The sequence below is a fragment of the Mycetomoellerius zeteki genome, unplaced genomic scaffold (genome assembly GCF_001594055.1).
Source record: "Mycetomoellerius zeteki isolate Tzet28-1 unplaced genomic scaffold, Tzet1.0 scaffold94, whole genome shotgun sequence".
In the NCBI taxonomy this organism is placed as follows: Eukaryota; Metazoa; Arthropoda; class Insecta; order Hymenoptera; family Formicidae; genus Mycetomoellerius; species Mycetomoellerius zeteki.
The window spans coordinates 1,480,977-1,504,192 of NW_017257979.1; the positions used below are offsets into that span (position 1 = coordinate 1,480,977).

Here is a 23,216-nt window from a genome sequence, read left to right on the forward strand (position 1 = left end):
AATATTTTTATTCAAGTATATATATATTTCCAGCAAGAAATGATTCATTTTGAATCGATATTAATTCGACGTCGAATTGATATTTCTCACTATATTGTAAGTGTGAAATTATAACATTGGTGTTACTTTTAGTTGATGTTTATTGTGGATACATAGGTCGGTATTCATAGTCAGTCCTTACATTTAAAATTTCATGGATTTAAAATTTAATGAATTTAAGATTTCACTGTCTTATAAGTACAGTCTCAAGATATCGTGAACCAATTAGAAAACTGTGTTAGTATTTTAAGATATTACTTAAAACGGTCTTGAAATAAGGACGGACTACGAATTCCGGTTATAAATATATACGAGAAAATTGATTGTACACCTTGAAACGAAGTGAAAATTACAAAAGTGAATGAATTTATCAGAATATTTATAATTTCATTAGTCAATACCTGGTGAATACCTCATTTTTATAATTTTCACCTCATTTCAAGATACACAATCAATCTTCTAATATTCCAGTTACGGTAAAAAAAAATCGAATCTCCCGCCAACGACGCGAAAGCAAATTGTCACTGCAAGATGGCAGCACGAGAACCCTTCTCATCCAGCTCTCTGAACTCGTATCAGTCATCAGTCACGTAAAGCGACAAGCGTTGCGAAGACGTGAAGATTGAAGTGGTGTTGTGATTTTCTCCAGTCGACTTTTCGCACGTGTACGTGACATTCGTGTTCGAATTACAGAGCAGAAACAGAAAGGAGAAAAGGAGCATGCGTCGTGTTGTGTCAGTTCTCTGACAGAACATCCGGATCATCACAGGTAATAATTGCCAATTTCCGTTCTCATTCCAATATTTCCAACCTCGATTTCGCGACTGATCGCCTAGAGCGACTTGCATCGCGCTCGGTAAAGAGGTCGATTCTTGTGACGTTTTGGATGAAGAAGGATCACGCGATACCGATCTCGTGATGATAACCGACCTATCCTATGGCTTCGCGACGATCCGTCATGCGGACCACGTGATCGCTTTGATCCACGCCTCGCGGTGGCCGTGAATTGTTTACCACGCGCTCGCGTGTCGCCATGGTGACGTCGCGCTGTCAATCCGCGAGCACGTGGTGCGACACTCCTGGCGCATGTCAGTCGATTTCGCGGGCGCGAAACTGCCGAAAATACAGTTCGGAGATCAGCTCCGCTGAGATTGATCGCGCAATATTCTTCTTGAGGTTTTTGAGCTACGGGCAGTGATGCACAGTTTAGAACGACCGCCGATTGAATTAATTGCCAATTAAATGCTAATTAAATAATTATTCCCCAGCAAACAAGCTGACGTTATTTGTCGTCATTTTGATGTTATTTTAGATGTCATTTTGACGTCAAAATGATAATATACATATAACGTCAACGTGTTTGCTGGGGGAGTAATTATTTAATTATTTTAATTAAAGTCGTCCTGCGCTACGATTAACTTAATTTTGAAATGTAATTTCAAAATAACTTAATCGATAACTATATATAAGATAATATACTATTTTTTAAATAGTATTATTAATTTTTTGTTTTTCAACATATGGAAAAAAAGCTAGGATTAAGAATATAGCCAATTATACAGTTGAAATTTTGTGGCAGACAATTTTGTCGGTTTTAACGACTAATTAATTAAATTAATCAGAGTTATTAGTCGAAATCGCCTTTATGTCCATTTTTATCAATGTAAATTAATTTTTAATCTCAATTTATAATTTACTTTTTATTTTTTTCTAATTCTAAGAATGAGGAAAAGATAAAAGAGTACATAAACCGAAATTAAAATTAGTCTACATTGGAAGAAATAGATATTAGTTCAATTACTTCATATTGGCAGAAGCGAGTCGTGAAATTATAATTACAATATATTTACAGTCCTATTCACACGTCTATGTTTCTTCAATATCAATATGAGATACTAATACTTTTATATTAATGCAGTAATTGTTATTATACTATTTAACCCTAATCAGTATTCGCGAATCCTGGAAGATTTTTTTTTTAACTATGTGAAAAATTGTTTATAACAAATGTTTTTTACAACCATACAAAATTTTAAGTTACATAATCTTATCCCTCGAATTCTAATCCTTAAAATGAAAAAAATTATTTAATTACGTTACCTTTAAGCAAAAATGCATTAATTTAAAGCACACTGGATGCCCGAATATCAATTAAGGAATTAAATTTCGGAGCAAATATCAATTAGGGTTAATAATACTAAATAGTAAATAGTAATAATAATTAAGAAGAGGTTTTCTTCAAATTGTTTAAAATCTCAAATAATAGGGAGGACTAACAACACATCTCGCAGTTTGCTCGAAAAAATAATTCTCAAACGTTGTTGCGCGAGGTCTTCGCGCTGCAGACCCGCTTGCTTTGTTCCGTTTCTCTGTTCGTTTTCCTCGACGGCGGTTGTTGTTGTTGTTGTTGCTGCTTTTTCTTCTTCTGCTTTTTCTTCACAACTTTCGGCTTGCCCGAGTCTGACGAGGCATCGTCCGACGTCGTGCTCTCGCAGAAGGCGTCGCGATGGCACACTCGCGTTCTCGTCGTCTTCGCGACGCTCGTCTTCGCCCCGACGCTGATGCAGGTGGACGCCACCGCACCGACACTGCGGAACTTTCGGCGCGACTCGAGTTTCCGCTGCGGTCGTTGTGGCTGCTTGGACACCGTCGACGTGGCCAGCAACTTCAACGAGTCCGCCTCAATCGTCAGGAGGGAGGAGGTTCTCGTGATTCTCGCATCCTTGCCCCGGGAGTTTAGGTTCACTGCCCGTTGCCAGTCAAGCTTTGCATTCTTCCTCTTGGACGGTTTCTGCCCGTCTGTTCGTGCGGATGTCTTCAATTGAGACGCATTCCGCCGCAACTTTTTCCGTGACTTCCTCGCGTTGTCTTTGTCCGCGTCGTAGACAAGCGACTGCGCCTTCTTGGACTGCGGCCTGAAAAAACGTTGCGCCAAAAGCGTAAATTTATTATGCGTACACATAGAAAAATGTGTTCTGGTTAAACCAATAAAAAGATCCAACCTGCAGAATAACATTTTGATGAGGCTGAATAGAAATAAATTTCTAGTGATGATAATTCTGTTTGGCCTCACCAAAATGCCGTTCTGATTGGGTTTTCCTGTTGGTTTAACTATAATAAAACATTTTTCAGTGCTCCTTCGCGGAAAATTCCGAAGCACATTGAATTGCGACGCACGCGATGTAATAAACAAAATTCTGGCATATATCTAATTGCAACGAAACATGCAACGAGCATATTCTATAGATGCGCGATAAGTCGAGTAGTACGACTCACTTTAACGTGACCTCGCCGTCCGTGGGATAGTGCATCAGAGCGTGTCTGGAGATACCCCAACTTAATGGCGTCTTAACAAATGCGTCGACAAGACGTTCCGCATCGTTGTTCTCGTCGGCGACGGTGCTGGTCGACACGCCAGTCCAGATCTGCCGTCTCAATGATGTTAGCTTGAGTCTCACCTCTTGGCTCGTCGGCGACACCGGCGACGGATTTCTCAGCATTCTGACAAACACAATTCGTGATTTTATAAAAAAAACGCATTCTTTATGATGAACGCTGTCGCTCCAATTAACTGTAACGATCACGAGGTAACAATCGAAAAATTGCTAAAACTAAATAGCTATTACTTTGTAATAAATCGACAAAATAAAATAACTTGCTCTACAAAGGAAATGCGTTTCATTTTTAGTATATAATTTAAAAATAAAAAGAAACGATCTTTCGAATATTACCTTGTACATCTACACGGAAAAAACAGTTTTGCTAAAGTATCTAAAAATTTAGCTAGATACAAATCTGTAAATAATATTTTGTTAGATTATCAAAAATAATTATATAGAACTCAAATTGATTGTTAGAATGTTAAAACGTTTTGCAACATTATCATTAAAGCTTAAGCATTCTACATAATTATTTTTATGATTAAATATATGGGCAGTTATCGATGAATTCTTCCTATATGTTTAGTAAAGAAACAATTAGTCTGTACCGAAGACATCGCGGATGTTGCCGAGTCTTCCGGTGATCTTTACGCGGTAGTAACTCTCCAAAAGATACGCTGCGAGGTCTCACGATTTCCGGTAAAATCAGCGCCTTCTCTTGTCGTTCCTCTTTCTCGGTTGTCTCCCGCTCGGAGAGCCCGATTATCTCTTCTCGTTGTTCTTGCTTACTTCTCCATACATCTGTAAGATACGCATGCACGACATATAACATAAACTGATATAATTATTTATTTCGATCTCGCTAAACGTACCATCGTATTCTCTTCCCTCGCTTCTGACAAAACTTTCATCAGCCGAGTCGGTCAGATCACACAGATCGCTACCTGGATCTGTGGTCGGCAAATCCATCACCGCTCGACGTGCCTGTTGACAACATAACGACGATTTTTATTACGTACAATTTAACGAGAGTAACGGGAATATTGCCAGTTGTTTCCAAAACAAGAATCAGATCCGTGTTTAAAAAAAAAAAGTAATATCTTTGGATTAACTTTGGGATAATTATATCGCTCATTTATTACAATAACGATAATTCAAAACTGTCACTTTTTAATTGCTTGCAAAAAAAGAAATATAAAAAAAAAACAAATTTTAAAAGAATATAATTTTTTATTCCTCTACAATCAGTTATTACATTAAAGTTGTATTTTTAAATTAATATTACAAAATTTTAATGATTTAAAACATTCAAACTTATTTTCTGGAAAATTTGATTTTTTAAATTATATTGTTATAGCAAATGAGCGATTTGCAGTACAAATTTCTCTTATTAAACTTTCTTGTAACTACAACCAGTTGCGAGATATTTGCTCGGACATTTATGGACGGACACCCTGTATACCAGATTTTTCCTGCGCTCCAAATAAATTCTTCCCGCGATGTCCCTTCGTGCTCTTCTTCTATAGAGACCGACGCTTCTCGGCGGGACGAAAGTCGGCGACGGTGGTGGCACACAAAGATACCGACGGCGACTCGCCAAGAACTCTCCGCCCTCGCTGGACCACGCAGCATCCGTGTACTCGGTCCTATCCTCTTCCGACGAGAAACTTTCCTGTGAGATATCTCCCTCGTCGCTAGAAAAATTTTTTTAACTGTATAAACTGTTTGGAAATAATATAGGATAAATAAAATATAAATTATCAGGAAGGATATACCTTGAATAGTCGGTCAAATCGATATTGATAGGCTCTTCAGCATTGGAGCCCTCCTTCGCTAATCTGGCTATAATCTTATTTCGGAGTCTTTCCTGTCGAGTCAAGTTTGCGAGATCCATCGTTCATCCTGATTCATTGGAATTATATAAATTAGAAACTTTTAATTGATATAATTTAAGTGCTTCTAAATTCACAGCAAAATGATAAGCTTTATTGAATTAATCTGATTTTACTTACATGAGAAGAGAGAAGAAGAAAGAGATATAAGCCCATCCCAGAAAGTGCATGCATAAACATCGAACAGATGTTGATTTGATTGCTATGTGCAACATGTACGTTTCTTATTTGAATATGAATGATTTTTATTTAATTTTATTTTGCGTTTAATTCTTGTTGTGTGTGTGTTTGTACAAGGATAAATTAAAGTTGTTATTTGATTGCCATCGTTTTCTTTTCCAAGCAAATCCAGAAAATGTTAATCGGACAATGTTACCTTCATGGGATCTTGATCGGAAAAGTCAAGCAGGGTCTCGCAGAATGCCTTGCCGATTTGCTCGTAATCCTGAATGGAAAAATGCGTTCCGCATCTTGAGCCGATTTTAGAACCGCCCATAGAAGCCTCCATGGTATAACTGTTCTGCACGCCCATCGACCATACAACCACTCTGCCAGTACCTTCCTTTACCTTCTCGACGTGGAATTTACAATTCTCAAAGGAGAACTGAAACCATAAAACGAAATTGCTAGTGTCATAATAATTAGCGTCAAGACCACTCACCACGTATCTTCAGATTAATGACACTAGATGCAAGAAAAGACATACTAAAACTTCTTAAAAATATATTAAAATTTGCATTAGAGACTTGTAAAATATACCGAAATATCTCCTTTTATTTCAGAACAGAATAAAATTATCATCTCTCGATTCAGTTTATTTTATTTCTTGATTAGACACAATTCAATTTCAAATATATAGTTATTTATTGATTATCGGAACATAAAGGGAATTTTCGATATTTTACAAATCTATGCTATCTATTGCAAATGTTTTATTAAAAAATGTTAGCAAGATTTTTTTATTTTTCTTGTCTCTGATGTCATGCGTGGTGAACAGGAGTCTTAAAGAATCGTTGTGATACGAAAAATTCCCTAAATTTTCAAAAGCTATCAATTTCACTTTAACTTGATCAAAGAATTAAAATTATAAAGAATTTCACTGTGCAACGATTTCCGATGTTATCCACTCCATATGTGTGCATTTACATTACCTTATCAGCTGCGTTTTTATGAAGCATCAGCGGAAACACCTGTTCCGACAGCTTTCCGTTGCATCCTGTCCTCTTGCTTTCGCAACCGTAGGCGAATATATTGTGTTTCCTCGAATGAGCATGGAGATCGCAGTATATCGCTACCCCACATTCCTCGAGGAGTCTCCGGATCATTAGCTTTGTATGCCAGACAGACGGATAACTCTCTCTCATCACTGTCCTATACTGTCGATTTAGATCCTTTCCGGACAAGGAGCACCGATTGTTACCCACTATGACGCCGTCTGGGTTCAGCATCGGCACCAACTTGAAGACGAATCTCTCTCTAAGCTCCTGCGATAATCGGTGCGATGTTAGGTCAATCGTTAAGCCTCATAACTGAATTTTCCCAAATTTTCACATCAAGCAAATTTCAATAGTGATATTTTAATGACCTCTTTAAATCGCATTATCGATACCTTTATTTTTGATCTGGAGCGAAACATAGAAAGAATCTTGCTGAAGAATGTAAAATTTTAATTAAATACAGATCTGAAAATAATTTTGTTTGTATCATTAAAATAATTACCTATGTAGGACGCTCAAACTAGTTGGAAAAATATTAAAACTTTTTGCAGCATTGTCAATAACATTTAGAAGCGTTCTACATAATTATGATGATCCTAAATTATTTTCAAATCTGTATCTATATGGTTAAATTTCTAAATATTTCAGCAAGACCGTTCTTTCCATCCAAATTTATAAAATTGTATCTTACTCTAGCCCGGTTCGTGTCGCCGGTGAGAAAGTCGATGATACCCTTCATCGTCCAGCTCGACGGTGTCTCACCGGGATGCACCCGGGCCGTGATAACGACGCCCCGTTTCCTGCGTACGTCTTCGTCGTGGGTCGGTGCGGTGATCGTTAAGTAATACACGCCGTTTCCGGCCAGACTGCGGCACAGCAGGCGCAGTTTGGCGAACCTCGTCTTCGTGGGGTCAGCCACGATCTTGCCGAGATATTCCTGAGGCAGGTTTATACGGGCAATTAGAGACCGAGGAGGTAGATCTCGAGATTTAATCTACCGGCGGAACGCAATAAATACAATCGCCGAGACTGGGAATCGTTCGCGATGGTAATCGCGATAGGAGGGTACGGAACGTGAAGTAAATACCGCTTTGTCCCGCGAGCGATACGCGTTTGTGGGAACATTCCGCGCAGTAATTACTGAAAGCATTTCTAATTCAGTCACGCTGCTTTCCTTCAGCGACAGGAAAACAAGAATTAACGGAAATAAAGTGAGATACCAGCGTTACTTTCACAATTACTTAATTCAGTTAATAGTGCAGTTTCTTCAACTATTATATTTTTGTAGGATTACGAACAGTGATTTTTTAATACCGCATAAAAACATGATTAAAGTATCTAAAATTTAGTTGGATACAAATCTGAAAATAATTTTGTTAGACTATCAAAGTAATTATGTAGGATGTTCAAACTGGTTGCGAAAAATGTTAAAACTTTTTGCAATATTACTCATCACGTTTGAATTTCCTAAATAATTGTTGTATTTTAATGACTCAACAAATTATTTTCAGATCTTTATCTAGTTAAATTAAAAAATTTTTAATTTACTATAAATGTACATCGATAATTTAATCTATAACGCAATGTTAATGTATTATTTATTATTGAGATTGTAGAATTGCGAAAAGTGAGATGTGATCTCTTTTGATAGTTTTACATATGGACCGCATTTTATGAATACAATTAATTTTTCACTGGACAATATAATTTGACCGAATTTTTTGATAATGTATGTAAGAGTGTTTGTTATTTTACATTGAAAATGACCCGATCGGTGTCGAAACGTTTGTATATATACGTTTATTAAAGATCTTACATTATAATTGGCTCGTTGCCCTTCTTTTATTTATTAAAAAATTTTTCATCAAATTATTCTATTCATGATTGTTTTACCTGGAGATCGGTGTAGGTATATGGATAGCAGTGCGCCAAGTAAACGATGTCACGATCATGAGGGAATGAGATGTTAAACGTTAGCGTGTGTTTCTCCTTCTCCTCATCGCTTCTGCAATCATTTCATGTTTTTTTTTATATCTACTCCACGTTATATGGCATTATAAATAAGGAGTTCTCTTACGAGGAGTCGTTATTTCGGTAATACGTGATGTTGTCGCCGCATCTTCTCCATCCTACGGATCGGGTTCGAGCGTCTTCAGTGGAGTATAAAAGAGGCTTAAGACCTTCGTTATAAAGGCTCTCTTCTTTGCACATATTTACGATTGAGAATCTGCAATTATCAAAATATTTTTTGGATTTATTTATATGATTTGGATTAAAAAAATAGATACACAATTGATAAACGCAATCTTGATTACACAAATGAGACGTTAAAATACACAATCTTGATTGCGTTTTATATATTTTAAGTTTTAATTTAAATCTAACTTAAAGAATCTGAACATACAAAACAGCTAATAAAAATACAAGCTTCTTATTACAATTATGTATTTTAACATTTTGTGTATTTTTAAATTTAATTGATAAATTGATGAATTTTTTATTTAAATTAATTTTTTAATTTCCTGGAAAATGCATAGTTGATTGCTTTCCCTGTCTTTTTTATACCTGTATGTGATTCTGCTTCTTGTATTTGATACCCTAAAGTAGTACCATTGTGTATGCCTTTGCGTGTAGAGATCCCTTCTCAGATAGAGCTGGTAATACGTGTCGGTTATTTTTACTACTTTGCCAAGGTTTCCGGACTCAAATCGCGATTCAAACTGTAAGTCCGTGTTGTCATCTTTCGGCCGGGACGCTTCGGCGACGAAAAAGATGTCGTTCCCGTTGGTACACGCGGTTGACTCCCCGGGAAAATCCGTATGGAACGGTAACACTGTGCTACCGCCCACGCAAGATCGGCTAAACTGCAGAAATAACAAACCTCCATCCTTAAACTCTAAATTCCCAAATTTAGAAAATATTTCTCAGTCGGCTTCGTGTTTTAACGTCGAACAAACTCGAATCGATCATCGCTTTATCACTAGAACCACCGCCACCGATGGTATCCGCAAGCCAAAGATGCCAATTCGTTAATTTCTTATCCTTGTTTCCGGTTAATGAAGAGTTATTTTGAATATTATTTTTTTTTGTATCATTAAAATTATTTCTGTTATTTATTTTATTCGCGTTTTTAATATTCTGTACAACATATTTAATACAAAAGAAAAAAATTGAAATGATTAGCGGATTCAAAATGGCGTCATCGGCAGTTCTAGTGTTTATAAATGTAAGAAAAAATAATAGATTGTATCACGACTTACGTAATTAGTAACGTTAGTTGGGCAGTAACGAAATATCACCGTTCCAAGCTCGTCGCCGATCGGTTTGGGTCTCGGTTCCTTTCCGGTTGATACGTAGAAGGCTTCCGGTGTAGCAGAGTTGTACTCTATGTGACGAACTCTTTCTGGGATCACCTGAGAGATCATTATCTCGATTAATTTTATATAATTATACTTAATTATAATTAATTTTATATAATTACTGTATCAACTAGCTTAACATAATAACGGAGTATGAAATAAATTAATGACATCGCATATCTCCGTAAGAAGCTCCAAAGCATTTCTTATCAAAATTATAATTCGTGTAAGAGCAATTAACATTATATACGGTAAACTAGCGATATGCGGCATTTTGTCTTCAGAGAAAGGCTGCTCATCGAAATAAAACTATGGAAAAAGTGAAATGAAAAACGGTGCAGGTGCATCATTTTTCACCTGGCACTCGGTCGGCCACCTGGCCGCTTCCTGGATGCTTCCGTCGACGATGCAACGAGCATCGAGTACTGCTCGAAGGGCCTCCTTCGAGTATCGATACCTGGACAGACCCAAAGGTATCGCGAACAGTGCCGATTCCGCGTCTCGTCTCAGAGCTGAGCTCTCGTAACGTTCCAATTGAGACACTTGTAAATCCTGCGGCGTTAGATCAGAGAGCATGCCACCTACGTTATTAAAATAAAGTTATATATTTGAAATTTTGTAAATATAATTTATTTTTTATTTCACTTCATTTATTTATTAATGAGAAAAGTAAGTTCATGATCTGATTTTTGCATTCGTTAAATTAATTGATTGTGAGAAAATTCGAGGTTTTCTATTGGAATATCTTAAATAGCTTCTTGATTATCTTGATTATATGCACAAAATATTAATGATATAAACACAAGGCAGTTTTTTTTATTTTATAACGAGTGCAGGTGCATCATTTTTTAAAATAGTGAACGATTGTACCTAGCTGCAAATTAAATTATTCGCGTGATAATGCGCGTCATAACGAGAAGTTCGGTGAATTGGCGTTAGGTTTCGAGAGAATTAGACACGATCTTATGTTACATACAGTAGAGGATCGATGATCGGGTACAATGTCCGTAGGTTCGCGACCTCGCCGCCACTTCGATCATATGTTGTTATGAACGTATCATATTCCCTTCACTATTTCAAAATCAATTTGATAATATGATATTGCATTTCTTCGGCATAAAAACTGCATTTCAAGTGTAGAAACTACTGCATAATTCAAGAGCATAAAGGTGAAATACATCATGGAAAGAATGATTGATGTAAAAATTTAGACACAGATCTGATAATAATTTTGATTGATTATCAAAGTAATTATGTAAAACGTTCAAGTTGATTGCTAGAATGTCAACATTTTTTGCAGCGTTGCTCATAATGCTTGAGCGTCCTATATACTATAATTATTTTAATGATTCAAGAAAATTATTTTCAGATTTATATCTTGCTAAATTTTTAGATACTTTAGCAAAATTTTTTCCCATGTAAATACATATAAAATGCACACACATTATTATTATTCATAAAGTCTATTTGTTTATTACAATTCACTTACAAGAAAAATGTTTAGTATTTGTTACTATAATTGCATGCATAAAATTACGATCAGGAGCTCCATTTTTATTACAGTTATTATTATAATGTTAGTAATAATAAATATATTTATAGTTCTGTATGTAAAAAAATATATTGGTGTCGAAAGCGACTATAATCTATAATGTATCTTTCAATGCATTATAGAGAATTAATTTGTGTCGAATAAATAGCGGTTCGAGTTTGCTGTTGATTCTATATCATCCACCAATTATCCTCGTTAGAGGAGTTCACCTGGAATGGGTTGAACCGGAAACAACACGGCCTGGAGCTCTCTCACTCTGCTGCTCGACACCGCCTTCATCTTTCGTTATCTCTCATCGGTCTCGTTCTCGTCCTGCTCGTCGCGATCGTCAGCATCGACGGCGAGCATCGGCGATGATCTACCACCTTTAGCATTCTCGTGCCAATCCGTGTATTCCTCCCTCGTCGGCACTTCCTCGCCGAGGAGATACTTGACAATCGGATTTTTCATTCCCACGTTCACGTTTTCGTGATCCACATGTCAAGAATCCGCACCAGTTTTCGCGAGGATACGTCGGATGATTTTATATCTCTGGCACTTTAAATAATCTCATATACTTTCCTCTCACAATTGTGATTTATTAGGATAACTTGAGATGTTATTATCGAAATAGTAAACGCGAATCTATGCAACGCTGAGCTTTATTTGTTCAAAGCTCTTGTCAGTGCGAAGAGGGCATGTCCATTTTTCCGAGAGAAATGTAGATATATTTAATTACTGTATCAAAGCTTTATAATAAACAAATTATAAAATACGGTTTTAAAAATGGCAATGATTGCAGTTGAAATTTGTTAGAAAACAGATCTTGTGTGAAATCCGATTACTTTAGAATAATTAGCTTTAAGAACAAAATATCGCGGTATTTCTTTTTTAATTTTTTCTTAATACATCAACTGATACTGATCGATCGAAGAATCGTACAAATGATATAAATAATCGAATAAATTGGGAGTGTCAAGAATGAGTAGAGGTTCACCGAGGCGAGTGCCGACGAGAGGGTGCAAGTTACACTAGGAGCTCCGCGAAACTTGGAGGTAGATTCCTGGCGAATACGGATAGGAACCTGGCTCGTTGTTGAAGACATTCAGTGGAACATTCCTTAGATGATTGCCTGACAACCGTCGCGAATCGTGGGCGGAGCTACCCTCGGAACGATCGTTCGTTAACCGTTTCTCGTTTGAGAAGGCCGCCGGCGCGGCTCATCGACATAATATCTCGCCGGTAACTCGACTCGTTCTATTGACGTTTCCGAAGTAAGCGACGCTCGTGTGAGCTCGTCGATCGGAAACCGGTGACGAGTTGCGTTTAAAGCGCGATAATAGACACAAACGAACGAAACGATCAAGAACGAATTAATCTGAGTAATAGGGCAGAGAAGCGCAGCATTGTTGATCCAAGTTTCCTTTTGTGGGTGATACTTTTGGTTAATTTTAATATGTTGATTACCATGAATCATCCGTGATCGACACCTGACTTTTATTCGGCAATGCTCTGGTGATTTCATGAAAAGGAGAAGATTTGCTGAAGCATCTAAAAATTTAGCTGAATACAGATTGGAAAATAATTTTTCTATGATCGGAACTATCAAATTTTTTTAAGTTGCTTGTAAAATATAAATGTAATATAAAATTTTTCAAATAAATAACTAGACAAAAATGTGAAATGAAAAGCATATTAACATGATACCGTAAAGATATAGTTATCTTATTTAATCATATTACATAATTAAACTATACTTTATTATTATACATCGTAATGAACTTTCTATCATGGCATACAGTAATTATTGTATGCCAGATTATACAATATGTTAACTATCATAAATGTGTCATTAGTATTCAGCTTGTTATGCAAAGTAGGCTGTGAACTCTTTGTATGTGAAAAATATTTCTGAATAAGAATTTCATCAACGAAAGAACAATGAACGGATACTTGACTATACTTTGGAAACCATTTTATTATTCTGTTATTAATTAGGAATGCTATTATTTACCGTAAGAATAATAAAGTGCGATTTGATAAAATTTCCAACATGTGTACGTTTATATCTTCTTTTTATTTGATGTTTCTTTTTATTTTTATTTTTTTCTCTTATCCAGACGATTTCAACGTTTTCAGTACATCCTATCATTTTTAATAAGTCTGATTGTGAGAGTAATTTTCCAAAGACAAATATACGAAGAATGTATGCGTGGTAGATAACGATCTACGAGGGTTGCTACGTAAGGTGGTGCCTACCGTGCCGGGTTTTCCGAGTTATTGATCAATCAACGCGCGTCGGATAAAGGAGAACAGAACAGTTTATCATCTCGGGGAAGCGATCAATGGGATTCCAATTGATAATAGAATTGCTGGCAAGTTGCCGCCAAAAGTTCCATCAGACGTACACGCGACCGCCGACTTTTAACAGTCACGATAATGATGGTGTCATAAATTCAATTGCATACGAAACGATAGTAGTGTCGAGGCATCAATGCGATTGAACTGTCTGTTGATTTTTCTCACGCTCTAGTTCTTTGCACCCTTTGTTCTACCAATTCATTCTTTTTCTCACGATAATGTTTGGTATCAGTGATTTTTAACGTTTTATATTTACATATTTTTAAAAGAGTTTCATAAATATTAATATAATATTTGTACTTTTTTTATTGGAATATAATTTTTAAATCACTTCAATATTATCGCGTTCAATATCTTTCTAAAAATATTGAAGAATCCAAACTATTAAGTGAGGAAACCATTTTGCGCAACTATAATTCTATAAAATTTGCGACACTAACTTTGATTGAAGTTGAAAGTAACGTATATTTATTTATTCCAGATAAGTGCATTCGAGAATCTCGTTTAAGAATAACGGTGAACATTTATTCAACATGGGACGTACGGTGACCGTCGCCGTGTGCACATTAAACCAATGGGCGATGGATTTCGATGGGAACACCAGGAGAATTTTGCAGAGTATACAAGAGGCGAAGGATGCTGGTGCGACTTACAGGAGCGGTCCCGAGCTAGAAATCTGGTAATTAGAAGAAAAAACTGATCTTGTTCTCCGTAAAAAGTATCGAAAAAATATCATCAGCAGTCTATATTGGAAGAAATATATCTTTTATAATGAGATTAGAAATTTTTTTCTTATCGTATGATTATGAAATTATAATTTATGAAATTATATAATTTTCTCTTTATTACTTTTATCACTTATTATGTTATTTTGTTGCAATTGTATCCTCATAAAATGTCTATTTGACAGTGGTTACAGCTGCGAGGACCATTTCTACGAATCAGACACATTACTCCATAGCTGGGAAGTTTTGGCGACCCTTTTAAAATCCAGTATTTGCGAGGATATATTGATAGACGTGGGTATGCCGGTGATGCACAAGAACGTGACATATAACTGCAGAGTAGCCTTTCTGAATCGGCGAATTTTGTTGATCAGGCCGAAAATGCGGCTCTGCGAGGACGGCAACTACAGGGAAACCAGATGGTTCTCTCCTTGGACCAAAGTAATGAAATGCAAGGGTAACACCGTGATCGATCATAGTGCGTGTCCAAGATTTACGATAATCCATGATTTCTTGTTATGTTAGGAACGTACGGTCGAGGATTATTTTCTGCCTCGAATGATATCGCAACTCACCGGTCAGACTGTAGTACCGTTCGGTGACGCGGTCATCGCGACGAGGGATACCTGCGTGGGTTTCGAAATATGTGAGGAACTTTGGCATCCAGCCAGTAATCATATTCCGATGTCATTAGACGGCGTGGAAATTATCGCGAATGGTAATGCCATTGTTATGAAATGTATTTGACATAAACCGGTATTTATAATCCATTGTTATTAGAAACCCTCTAATCAGAGTCTGGTCGGTCACCTTCTCCTCGCTTTGTAATTGATCCGACATTTTTCATCCATTCCATTTAAATGCATAATGAAAATACATTGTGCTTTTACTTTAAATACATGATGTATCATGGTCATGAACTTGCTGTTGTAATATTTATGATAGACACTATTAAAATTAACGTTTTTTTAAATTTTAATCGCCAGCTAGTCGCCTGAACGTGCCAGAATGTTCGTCAAAAATTATGAAGCTTATAGAGCATCACTGTAGAGCTGCAACTTACAGCACCACTGTAGCATGAGATGAAGTGAGATAGCACGATTTTTCTCTCGCACAATTTCAATGAAAAACGGCGGCCATTTCAGGTGGCCAGACTCTGATTAGAGGGTCTCTATGTTGTTATTACAAGACGTTTTAAATAATGTTTTAAAAATAGTTAATACAGCTCTGTGATTAATTATGATACCTTAAAACTATATTTGAGACAGTCTTATAAGAGAAATGAATATTAAGATGTGTAAATATAAGAATATTAAGATGTAAATAAATATAAAACTAACTATAAATGCCAGCCTAGACCTCTTCTCTATCTTTTTCTCTGTTCTTTTGCTTTCTATTCCTTTTTTATTTCTCTCATGAAAAAATTAAAATTATATTTTTTGTAAATTAAAGGATAAGAGATTAAAGGATTAGATCAAATGTTCACTTTGAAAACTGCTTCCCTATTTTTTCTTCATTTCTTTTTTTTCCGAAAGGAAGCGGTTCGTATTTTGAACTACGCAAAGCCTACATCACCGTGGATCTCGTTAAGTCAGCTACTTTCAAGGCCGGCGGCTGCTACATGTTCAGTAATTTGCGCGGATGCGACGGTGGCAGACTGTACTTCAACGGTGGCTCCAGCATCACGCTCAACGGCAACATATTAAATCGCGGACGGCAATTCGCTCTTGAGGACGTGGAAGTGACCGTCGCCACATTCGATCTCGAGGATATAAGGTAAAGGTGATTGATCTGGATTCTGATTGTAAATAGTGCTGTCAGTGCTCAAATATTCTACATAGAAAGATCGGTTTTGCTAAAGTATCTAAGAATTTATCTAGATACAGATCTGAAAATAATTTTATTGGACCATCTAAATAATTATGTGCTCAATCGTGACGATAATGCTGCGAAAAGTTCGACATTCTAGCAACCAATTTGAGCGTCCTGTACTCAAAGAATAATTATTCTAATAGTCCAATAAAATTATATATTTTCAAATCTATATCTAGGTAAATTTTTAATTACTTCAACAGAACCGTTCTTTCCATGTAAACCAAATAGTATTGCTTGGAGCATTAATATTGAAATATTAAAGAATTTGATTTATCTCGAGATAATTAGAGAATTTAGATGTCTCACATTTATCCGCAAAATATTGTAAAATAAAAAATAACATAGCATATCCTTCTACTATACTCTTCAGGAATTATCGAAACAGCATCAGATCGCGATCGCACGCGGCCGCTGCGTCGTCTAGTTATCCACGCGTGAAAATCGATTTCGCGCTCACGCCAGAAAATCTCGTCTCAAATCCACCAGACCGACCGCTCGACGGAGTCCAGGATGTATATGGCGACAATGAGCATTCGAGTTTCATGTATCACACTCCGGAAGAAGAGATCGCGATGGCACCCGCGTGCTGGCTGTGGGATTATTTGAGGTGTGCGAACATGGTCAAGATACTTATTTCTTATTATCATTATAAAGCTGCTTAAATTAGGTTTATAGAAAACTATTGGTAAATATAAAGTAGTTCTTAGATGTAAGATGATTTCTGACATTAATGAAAATTTCCTGATCGTATCCAAAATTTCCTGATTATATCCAAAATTGTTTCTCAAAAACACCGCTTATTCTTAATATTGAATAAAAAAATATGACCCCAAAAGATGAGTCTTCATATCCTTAAAACATACATAAAGTTTCATTAAAATAGCTCGAATAGTTTTATTGAAAAAATGAAATTTTTCTTTCAATTTTAACACATGGTTATAATATAAGTCTTCGGTCCCTTCGTGCCTATTATAGTATTTAATTATTACATGTTTATGTTTTAGACGATCTTGCCAAGGTGGATTTTTCTTACCACTGAGCGGTGGCGTCGACTCCGCGTCTTCGGCATGTGTCGTATACTCGATGTGCGAAATGATCGTCGAATCGGTCGGTAGAGGAGGTAAAACTCAGCTACACTACCTTCCTTCAAACTATGAGAGTCTCTTTCAAATTACGAAGATTCTGTTTGGTATATTTAGACACACAAGTCTTGGCGGATATCAGAAAGATCGTTGGCGACTGTGAATACGTACCGATAGACCCGAAGCAATTGTGCAACACTATCCTCGTCACGTGCTATATGGGAACGGAAAACTCATCGACAGAGACCAAGGCTCGAGCGGCCGAGTTAGCCAATCAAATAGGGTCATATCATCATGGGATAGTCATAGATACTGCGATATCTGCGATTTTAGGGATCTTCCAACAGGTGACTAAGTTGACACCGAGGTTCAGAGTGCAAGGTGGGTCGCCTAGGGAGAACTTGGCCTTGCAAAATGTACAGGTAATTGCCCGATCTTTGATTTTGATGGAACTAATATCTTGATTATTAAATTACACGTCTTTATGCCTACTGTTTTACTTTCAGGCTCGGTTACGAATGGTGATTGCTTACTTATTCGCTCAATTAATGTTATGGGTCAGAGGTCGCCCGGGTGGCCTCTTAGTGTTAGGGAGCGGCAACGTGGACGAGGCGTTACGTGGTTACCTCACTAAGTACGATTGTAGTAGCGCCGACATCAATCCTATAGGTGGCATAGCGAAAACCGACTTAAAGAAATTCCTCCTATATTTTAGGTACGAATGCAAGTGATATACACAGCGAATTTTGATCTATTATAATTCGAAAGTTGAAGCTTAAATTGATGTAAATGTATATTGCAATTATTTTATTTTAAATGACAATTTAAAATATTTAATAATTTTATCTTCCTATAATTAAGAATCGCTGTGTATATTTCATACGATATCAGACTTGCACATAAGACTCAAAACAGTAACAATTGCTCTTCGTGTTTGAATTTCAGACGCAAACACGGAATATCCGCTTTGAATAATATCCTGGATGCGCCACCCACCGCGGAACTGGAACCGCTGCAAGCGGGACAGCTTGCGCAATTAGACGAAGTGGATATGGGAATGACCTACAAGGAACTATCAGTTTTTGGACGGTTAAGAAAACAGAGTAAGGCCGGGCCTTTTACAATGTTTTGCAGACTCGTGCATATGTGGGACCATTGTACTCCGAAAGAAGTAAGTGTGCTCCTCGAGCGAAATTCTAATCGTCTATTTCTCTTTGAGTAAATTAAAAAAAAACTTCATTTCAGATTGCCGATAAGGTGAAACACTTCTACAGATGTTACGCTATAAATCGTCATAAGATGACAATATTGACTCCGGCCTGCCATGCGGAGTCGTACAGCCCCGACGACAATCGATTCGATCACCGTCCCTTCCTCTATAATCACTCATGGAAGTGGCAGTTTGCGGCGATTGATGAACAGGTGAGAATTATGAGGGAGAAAGTCGATGCTCATCTTGTCTCAAGTTCCAAAACGAAATACGAGAGAAAACGCCAAGTGACCGAAGTAACACCGCGATTAAGACACACGTGCGAAAATGCGACGCGTTATGGAAAGAAGTCTTGCATGCATCGTAGAACTTGGCGTATCATGCGCAGAATGACTCGTAGAGTCTGAACTTTTTTCGAGTCCAACTATCAGCGACGAGAGCCAGCTGAACGAATTATTAGACAGTATGTTACAAGATTTCCAAATGTTTCGACATAGGATTAGCAAGCGAATAAATGAATATTTACAGTGAATACAAAAAGTATTCGTGCAGAGGAGATATCTCTTAAAAAGCTTATTTTTAGAAAATATATATTAATTAGCAATTTATTAGCAAAGAATAAAATAGATTGTATATTTCTCAAAATTATTTTATCTAAAAAAATGTGTAATAATTAAAATATATTGTCTTAATAAGCGAAAATGAAAAAATTGTTTTATTTAGAATATTGAGAAATTTAGTTTCTAAAATCATAAGTACGGTTATCTTCATGAAGCTCTTTTTATTTATGTTAGAAGAGAACATTATTAATAAATTGCTAATTAATGTTTAATTTCTACAAAGCTTTTTTAAAAATCTCCCCTGTGCGCAGAATATTTTTTGCATTCACCGTATGCATATATATATGCAGATGTAACATGGTAAGTGACATAGAAAAAATGTAAAGATAGTAAACGACACACCTTGCTATCCTTGGCAAATGATTTTCTATAATTTTATGCTAAAGATAATGGAACTCCTTTCAGGTGAAACGACTCAGCAGCGAAGAGAAGCCATCCAAACCGCGTAAGGGTGCTGCTCTGCGGACTCTCAGATACATGACTCCCAGATACATAACTCCCCAAAACATCACCTCCGTGATCAGCAGTGAGTAAACAAAAAAAAAGTGCGCGCGTTAACGAAGCACGTCAAGCACAACGTATTTTGGCCGATGAAATAGCCAAAATAATCGGCGAAAGCACCGAAAAACCCACCCTTCCGGAACTGCACGCAGGCCAGATCGAATGACCGGCCTCGAAATTTCGTGCGCACCTATACCGCCGCGCTTCTCGTCGCTTTTATTGAAGAGTCATCACCGGCATCATTCTTTGTTGCAGATAAAACGCATCCTGGAGTAGTAGTTTAGCCGTAGCACTTCTTCACTTATCATTTTGATATTGCAGTGCTGCGATAGATGGATGTAAGTTTCGCTCTTTGAAGCGATTTGAAGGATTTTGTTCGCTCCCGGTGTTAATATTTAAGAAACCTCCGTGAGTGAGCAGCATCGAATATTTTATGAAATTTTAAATGTATGCGAAATTTGAAAAAAATATTCTATTAATAAAAAGTATGATGTAAAGATTCTAATGCGTAAATCCTTATCCCGACATTTGTATCTCCCAAAATCAATCTTTTCTAAAAAATTCTTGGAAGTTCTAGGCAAATGCAATCACATTATACAGAAATAATCGTAATATTTAACAGAAATAGTATCGATAGTTTGAGGAACTTTAATTTAAAAAACGCAAAATTTATAGAATATAATAAAATCGTAAAATAATGACGGAGTAGTTTCAGAAAACTGCAATCTATTTGATATGTAATGATGTTAAAATATTTAGATATTACATAAGAACAATGTTAAATAAAATTGCTGGACACACGATCATCAAATATCAAAGTAGGTACTTATATGTGGAGTGTGCATATATAATATTAATTTTTATTATCTCTCGCAAACATATATAAGAGCGCGTAACCACGTTTTGCCGTTAGCTACAATTAATAACGATCTCTAATTAATAAATAGACACTAATGTCCGGATAACGCAGTCGCGCTCTAATAGAATTTACAAACTCGCCAACGATACGGTACAGCATATGGAACGATAAGTCTGTCCATAGCTGATCTTTCTGTTCTACAAATCCTGAAAGTATAGCTGTGTTACACGCCGTTTCAGATGCACGTTTCTGCACGTATACATTCATACGTGAATAATAATATCCACACATATCACACGCTCGGTTTGCAATCGCACGTTAATAGCTCGTCCTATCAGTGTAAAGTTTGCTCAATCTACAGGAAAAGGTATTTTATCCTATTGCATGACGTTTTTGACACTCTATGCTGAACATTATTTCGCTCAAATCATTCTGATTTAAGATTTTCGACAGTTTCAAGAAACTGTATTTGTACATGAAGATTTTTAAAGCGAAAAGCTTTGTCTTAAACAGTCTTATTATACCAAGAGTTATATATGATATATTTGAAATAATGAAATCCAAGGAAAATTGGAATTTCAAAGTAGCAGTTTCATTCATGGAATTGTATCAAGAACAATTGTATGATCTTTTGTCTGACAAAAAAAGCCAATCCATCGTAGATATTAGAGAGGACGGTAAAAATAAGAATTGTCGGTGTAACCGAGAAAAAACAAGTTGAAAATGCTTAAGAGACATTGGAGTGTTTAGTTCAAGGTTCCATAGGTCGTAAACAAGTATCGTACGCTCTCAGTACGTTATAGGTGCCTTCCTCTCATATGTCCGTGCGCGCACACTGATCGTACACATGTAGTATATGGGGACCTACAGTTTAAACGCAGATTGCCGAACGGCAATTTTTGGTAGGGAGGTTTCCTGAGCAAGTATACTACTCGGTGGTTTGCCATTGCCCTTCCGAGAGGAGTGTACGAGTGTACGAAAATTTTTCGATTCTACCGGGGATCGAACTCTCTAGTGTAACAGATCAGTGTCTGTTACACCACACTCGCGCTCATGTTATGTAAATATCTAAATAGCATTTATACGGCATAGTAACCGTACGTTGCGGAGTCAGCTTTTTTTTAATTATAAATTCTTAACATTGGCTTTTTTTTATTATATATAATATCTGCGCTATGTAACGAGAACGTAATGATATTGCCGTCAAATGTTATGAAGAATATGGATATTAACTTATGAAGTCGATAAGTACTATTAGGGGCATCGAGTAGCTGCGTGCGTAGCACTTGATTCGTGATTTTCCGTGATTTTTGGATTCAATCCCAGGCGCTCCGCATATCTCGGTTTTTCGACGCTGTTTGTTGACTAGCCTTTTATTCTGAGCTCTAAATTGTGACGGTTTTTTTTTTTCTAATAAGAAAACCTTTTTCGGCATTACCTTAAGGCGTAAACTTTAAGTAAACTAATCAGATCTCAACTATATAAAATTTAGGACTAATTAACGTTTCACAGCTTAAGAGCTTAAAAAAAGGCTTATTACACCTATTGTAGACAGAGTCTAATACTTTATTTAAATGATCTTTGTGTCCAGATTGGCCGAGACGCATCGTAAAAGAATGCAAGAACTGGAATGAGATTGTACAAAAAATAATCAATACTTCTCAGATAAAATAACTTTTCTATTTTATTCTTATAAATTGGGCAAATTGTACACTATGCCGTAGCTATTCCCCAGTCATAATCTTCGTCTCTCGTTCTATAAAGATTCGCTTCTGCAATCGGACAATCGATAAATATTATACAGACTGATTCTTAATTATACGTCAATACTTCAATCGGTAAATATAGATATATTTCAAAATGCAATTCGAAATAAAATACGTACATATTTTAATTATATTACGTTATTTCGAATGACACTTTAGAATATCTAATAATAATCTTATTTTTTCGCAATAAGATTATTTACAACTTTTAATATATTATTCAGCATCATTAAGATCTTTCTAAGATGATTATGAGCATCAAATTATTAAATTACTCGTAAATTTAATTTGTGATATTACTACTGTAGTTCAGTCTTTACGTTTCAAGACCGAAAAATCATTTCGGTACGCAATTTTAAAGGACTACATATATAGTATATAAATTCACATCAAATTATTGAAACCTAAGATCCAGCTTGACCGTTAAAGGTGTTTATTCTTTACTTGTTGTGTAATCATATTTACGGTCCTTAGAAATTCTTAGTTTAAAATAATCTTATTTTCTCTAAGTGTTATTACAACTTCGAAGATAAAGCCTAAACAATCTACGTTTATATATTATTATTATTTTCGATTCTAGATTGAAGTATACATATATAATTAAGAAGCACTCTATATCGAGCTGTATATCCTGCGTATGTGTACAACTATCTATAATATTAATTTTAGAATCAATAATTAAATTTATTATTCAGAGCATGTAATGATAATATAATAATGATATAATAAAAATAATAATAATAATAATGACAGATTATTACGTACTAGGGATGAGAAAATTCAACGCCTCAGAAAATTA

General features: G+C 36.1%; 2 protein-coding genes across 4 annotated transcripts; one reads left to right on the plus strand and one right to left on the minus strand.

Moving 5' to 3' along the window:
• Window positions 1-632: 632 nt before the first annotated feature.
• On the plus strand, window positions 633-20,240 carry Nadsyn (NAD synthetase). Of its 3 annotated transcripts, none has more exons than XM_018460409.1 (13): window positions 633-808; window positions 14,261-14,458; window positions 14,690-14,945; window positions 15,030-15,222; window positions 16,040-16,280; window positions 16,750-16,986; window positions 17,384-17,499; window positions 17,579-17,883; window positions 17,968-18,176; window positions 18,407-18,632; window positions 18,707-18,883; window positions 19,697-19,817; window positions 20,048-20,076. In XM_018460409.1, the coding sequence occupies exons 2-13, from the start codon at window positions 14,313-14,315 to the stop codon at window positions 20,074-20,076; spliced, it is 2,256 nt and encodes a 751-aa protein (XP_018315911.1). In that variant the 5' UTR covers window positions 633-808; window positions 14,261-14,312. The 3 variants fall into 3 exon arrangements, with proteins under 3 accessions (XP_018315911.1, XP_018315913.1, XP_018315912.1); XM_018460411.1 differs by lacking the exon at window positions 633-808 and adding an exon at window positions 4,047-4,118; XM_018460410.1 differs by lacking the exon at window positions 633-808 and having other exon boundaries at window positions 14,313-14,458; window positions 20,048-20,240.
• On the minus strand, window positions 2,351-11,718 carry LOC108730618 (cytosolic carboxypeptidase 2). The gene is made up of 15 exons (XM_018460408.1): window positions 11,649-11,718; window positions 10,245-10,468; window positions 9,789-9,941; window positions 9,094-9,392; window positions 8,606-8,755; window positions 8,422-8,533; window positions 7,220-7,465; window positions 6,463-6,795; window positions 5,688-5,915; window positions 5,195-5,286; window positions 4,882-5,113; window positions 4,292-4,403; window positions 4,028-4,220; window positions 3,316-3,540; window positions 2,351-2,954 (listed from the first exon to the last, which is right to left on the minus strand). The coding sequence occupies exons 1-15, from the start codon at window positions 11,716-11,718 to the stop codon at window positions 2,351-2,353; spliced, it is 3,273 nt and encodes a 1,090-aa protein (XP_018315910.1).
• Window positions 20,241-23,216: the final 2,976 nt, after the last annotated feature.

Excerpts from the sequence above, each read along its gene's own strand:
- Nadsyn (XM_018460409.1), top strand. The coding sequence starts at position 14,313 with ATGGGACGTACGGTGACCGTCGCCGTGTGCACATTAAACCAATGGGCG. Across the intron at positions 14,459-14,689 it reads GGTCCCGAGCTAGAAATCTG|TGGTTACAGCTGCGAGGACC; the intron begins GTAATTAGAAGA and ends TCTATTTGACAG. Across the intron at positions 17,884-17,967 it reads TGGCCTTGCAAAATGTACAG|GCTCGGTTACGAATGGTGAT; the intron begins GTAATTGCCCGA and ends TTTTACTTTCAG.
- LOC108730618 (XM_018460408.1), bottom strand. The coding sequence starts at position 11,718 with ATGAAGGCGGTGTCGAGCAGCAGAGTGAGAGAGCTCCAGGCCGTGTTG. Across the intron at positions 9,942-10,244 it reads GGTGGCCGACCGAGTGCCAG|GTGATCCCAGAAAGAGTTCG; the intron begins GTGAAAAATGAT and ends ATGATCTCTCAG. Across the intron at positions 2,955-3,315 it reads GACGGCGAGGTCACGTTAAA|GCCGCAGTCCAAGAAGGCGC; the intron begins GTGAGTCGTACT and ends ACGTTTTTTCAG.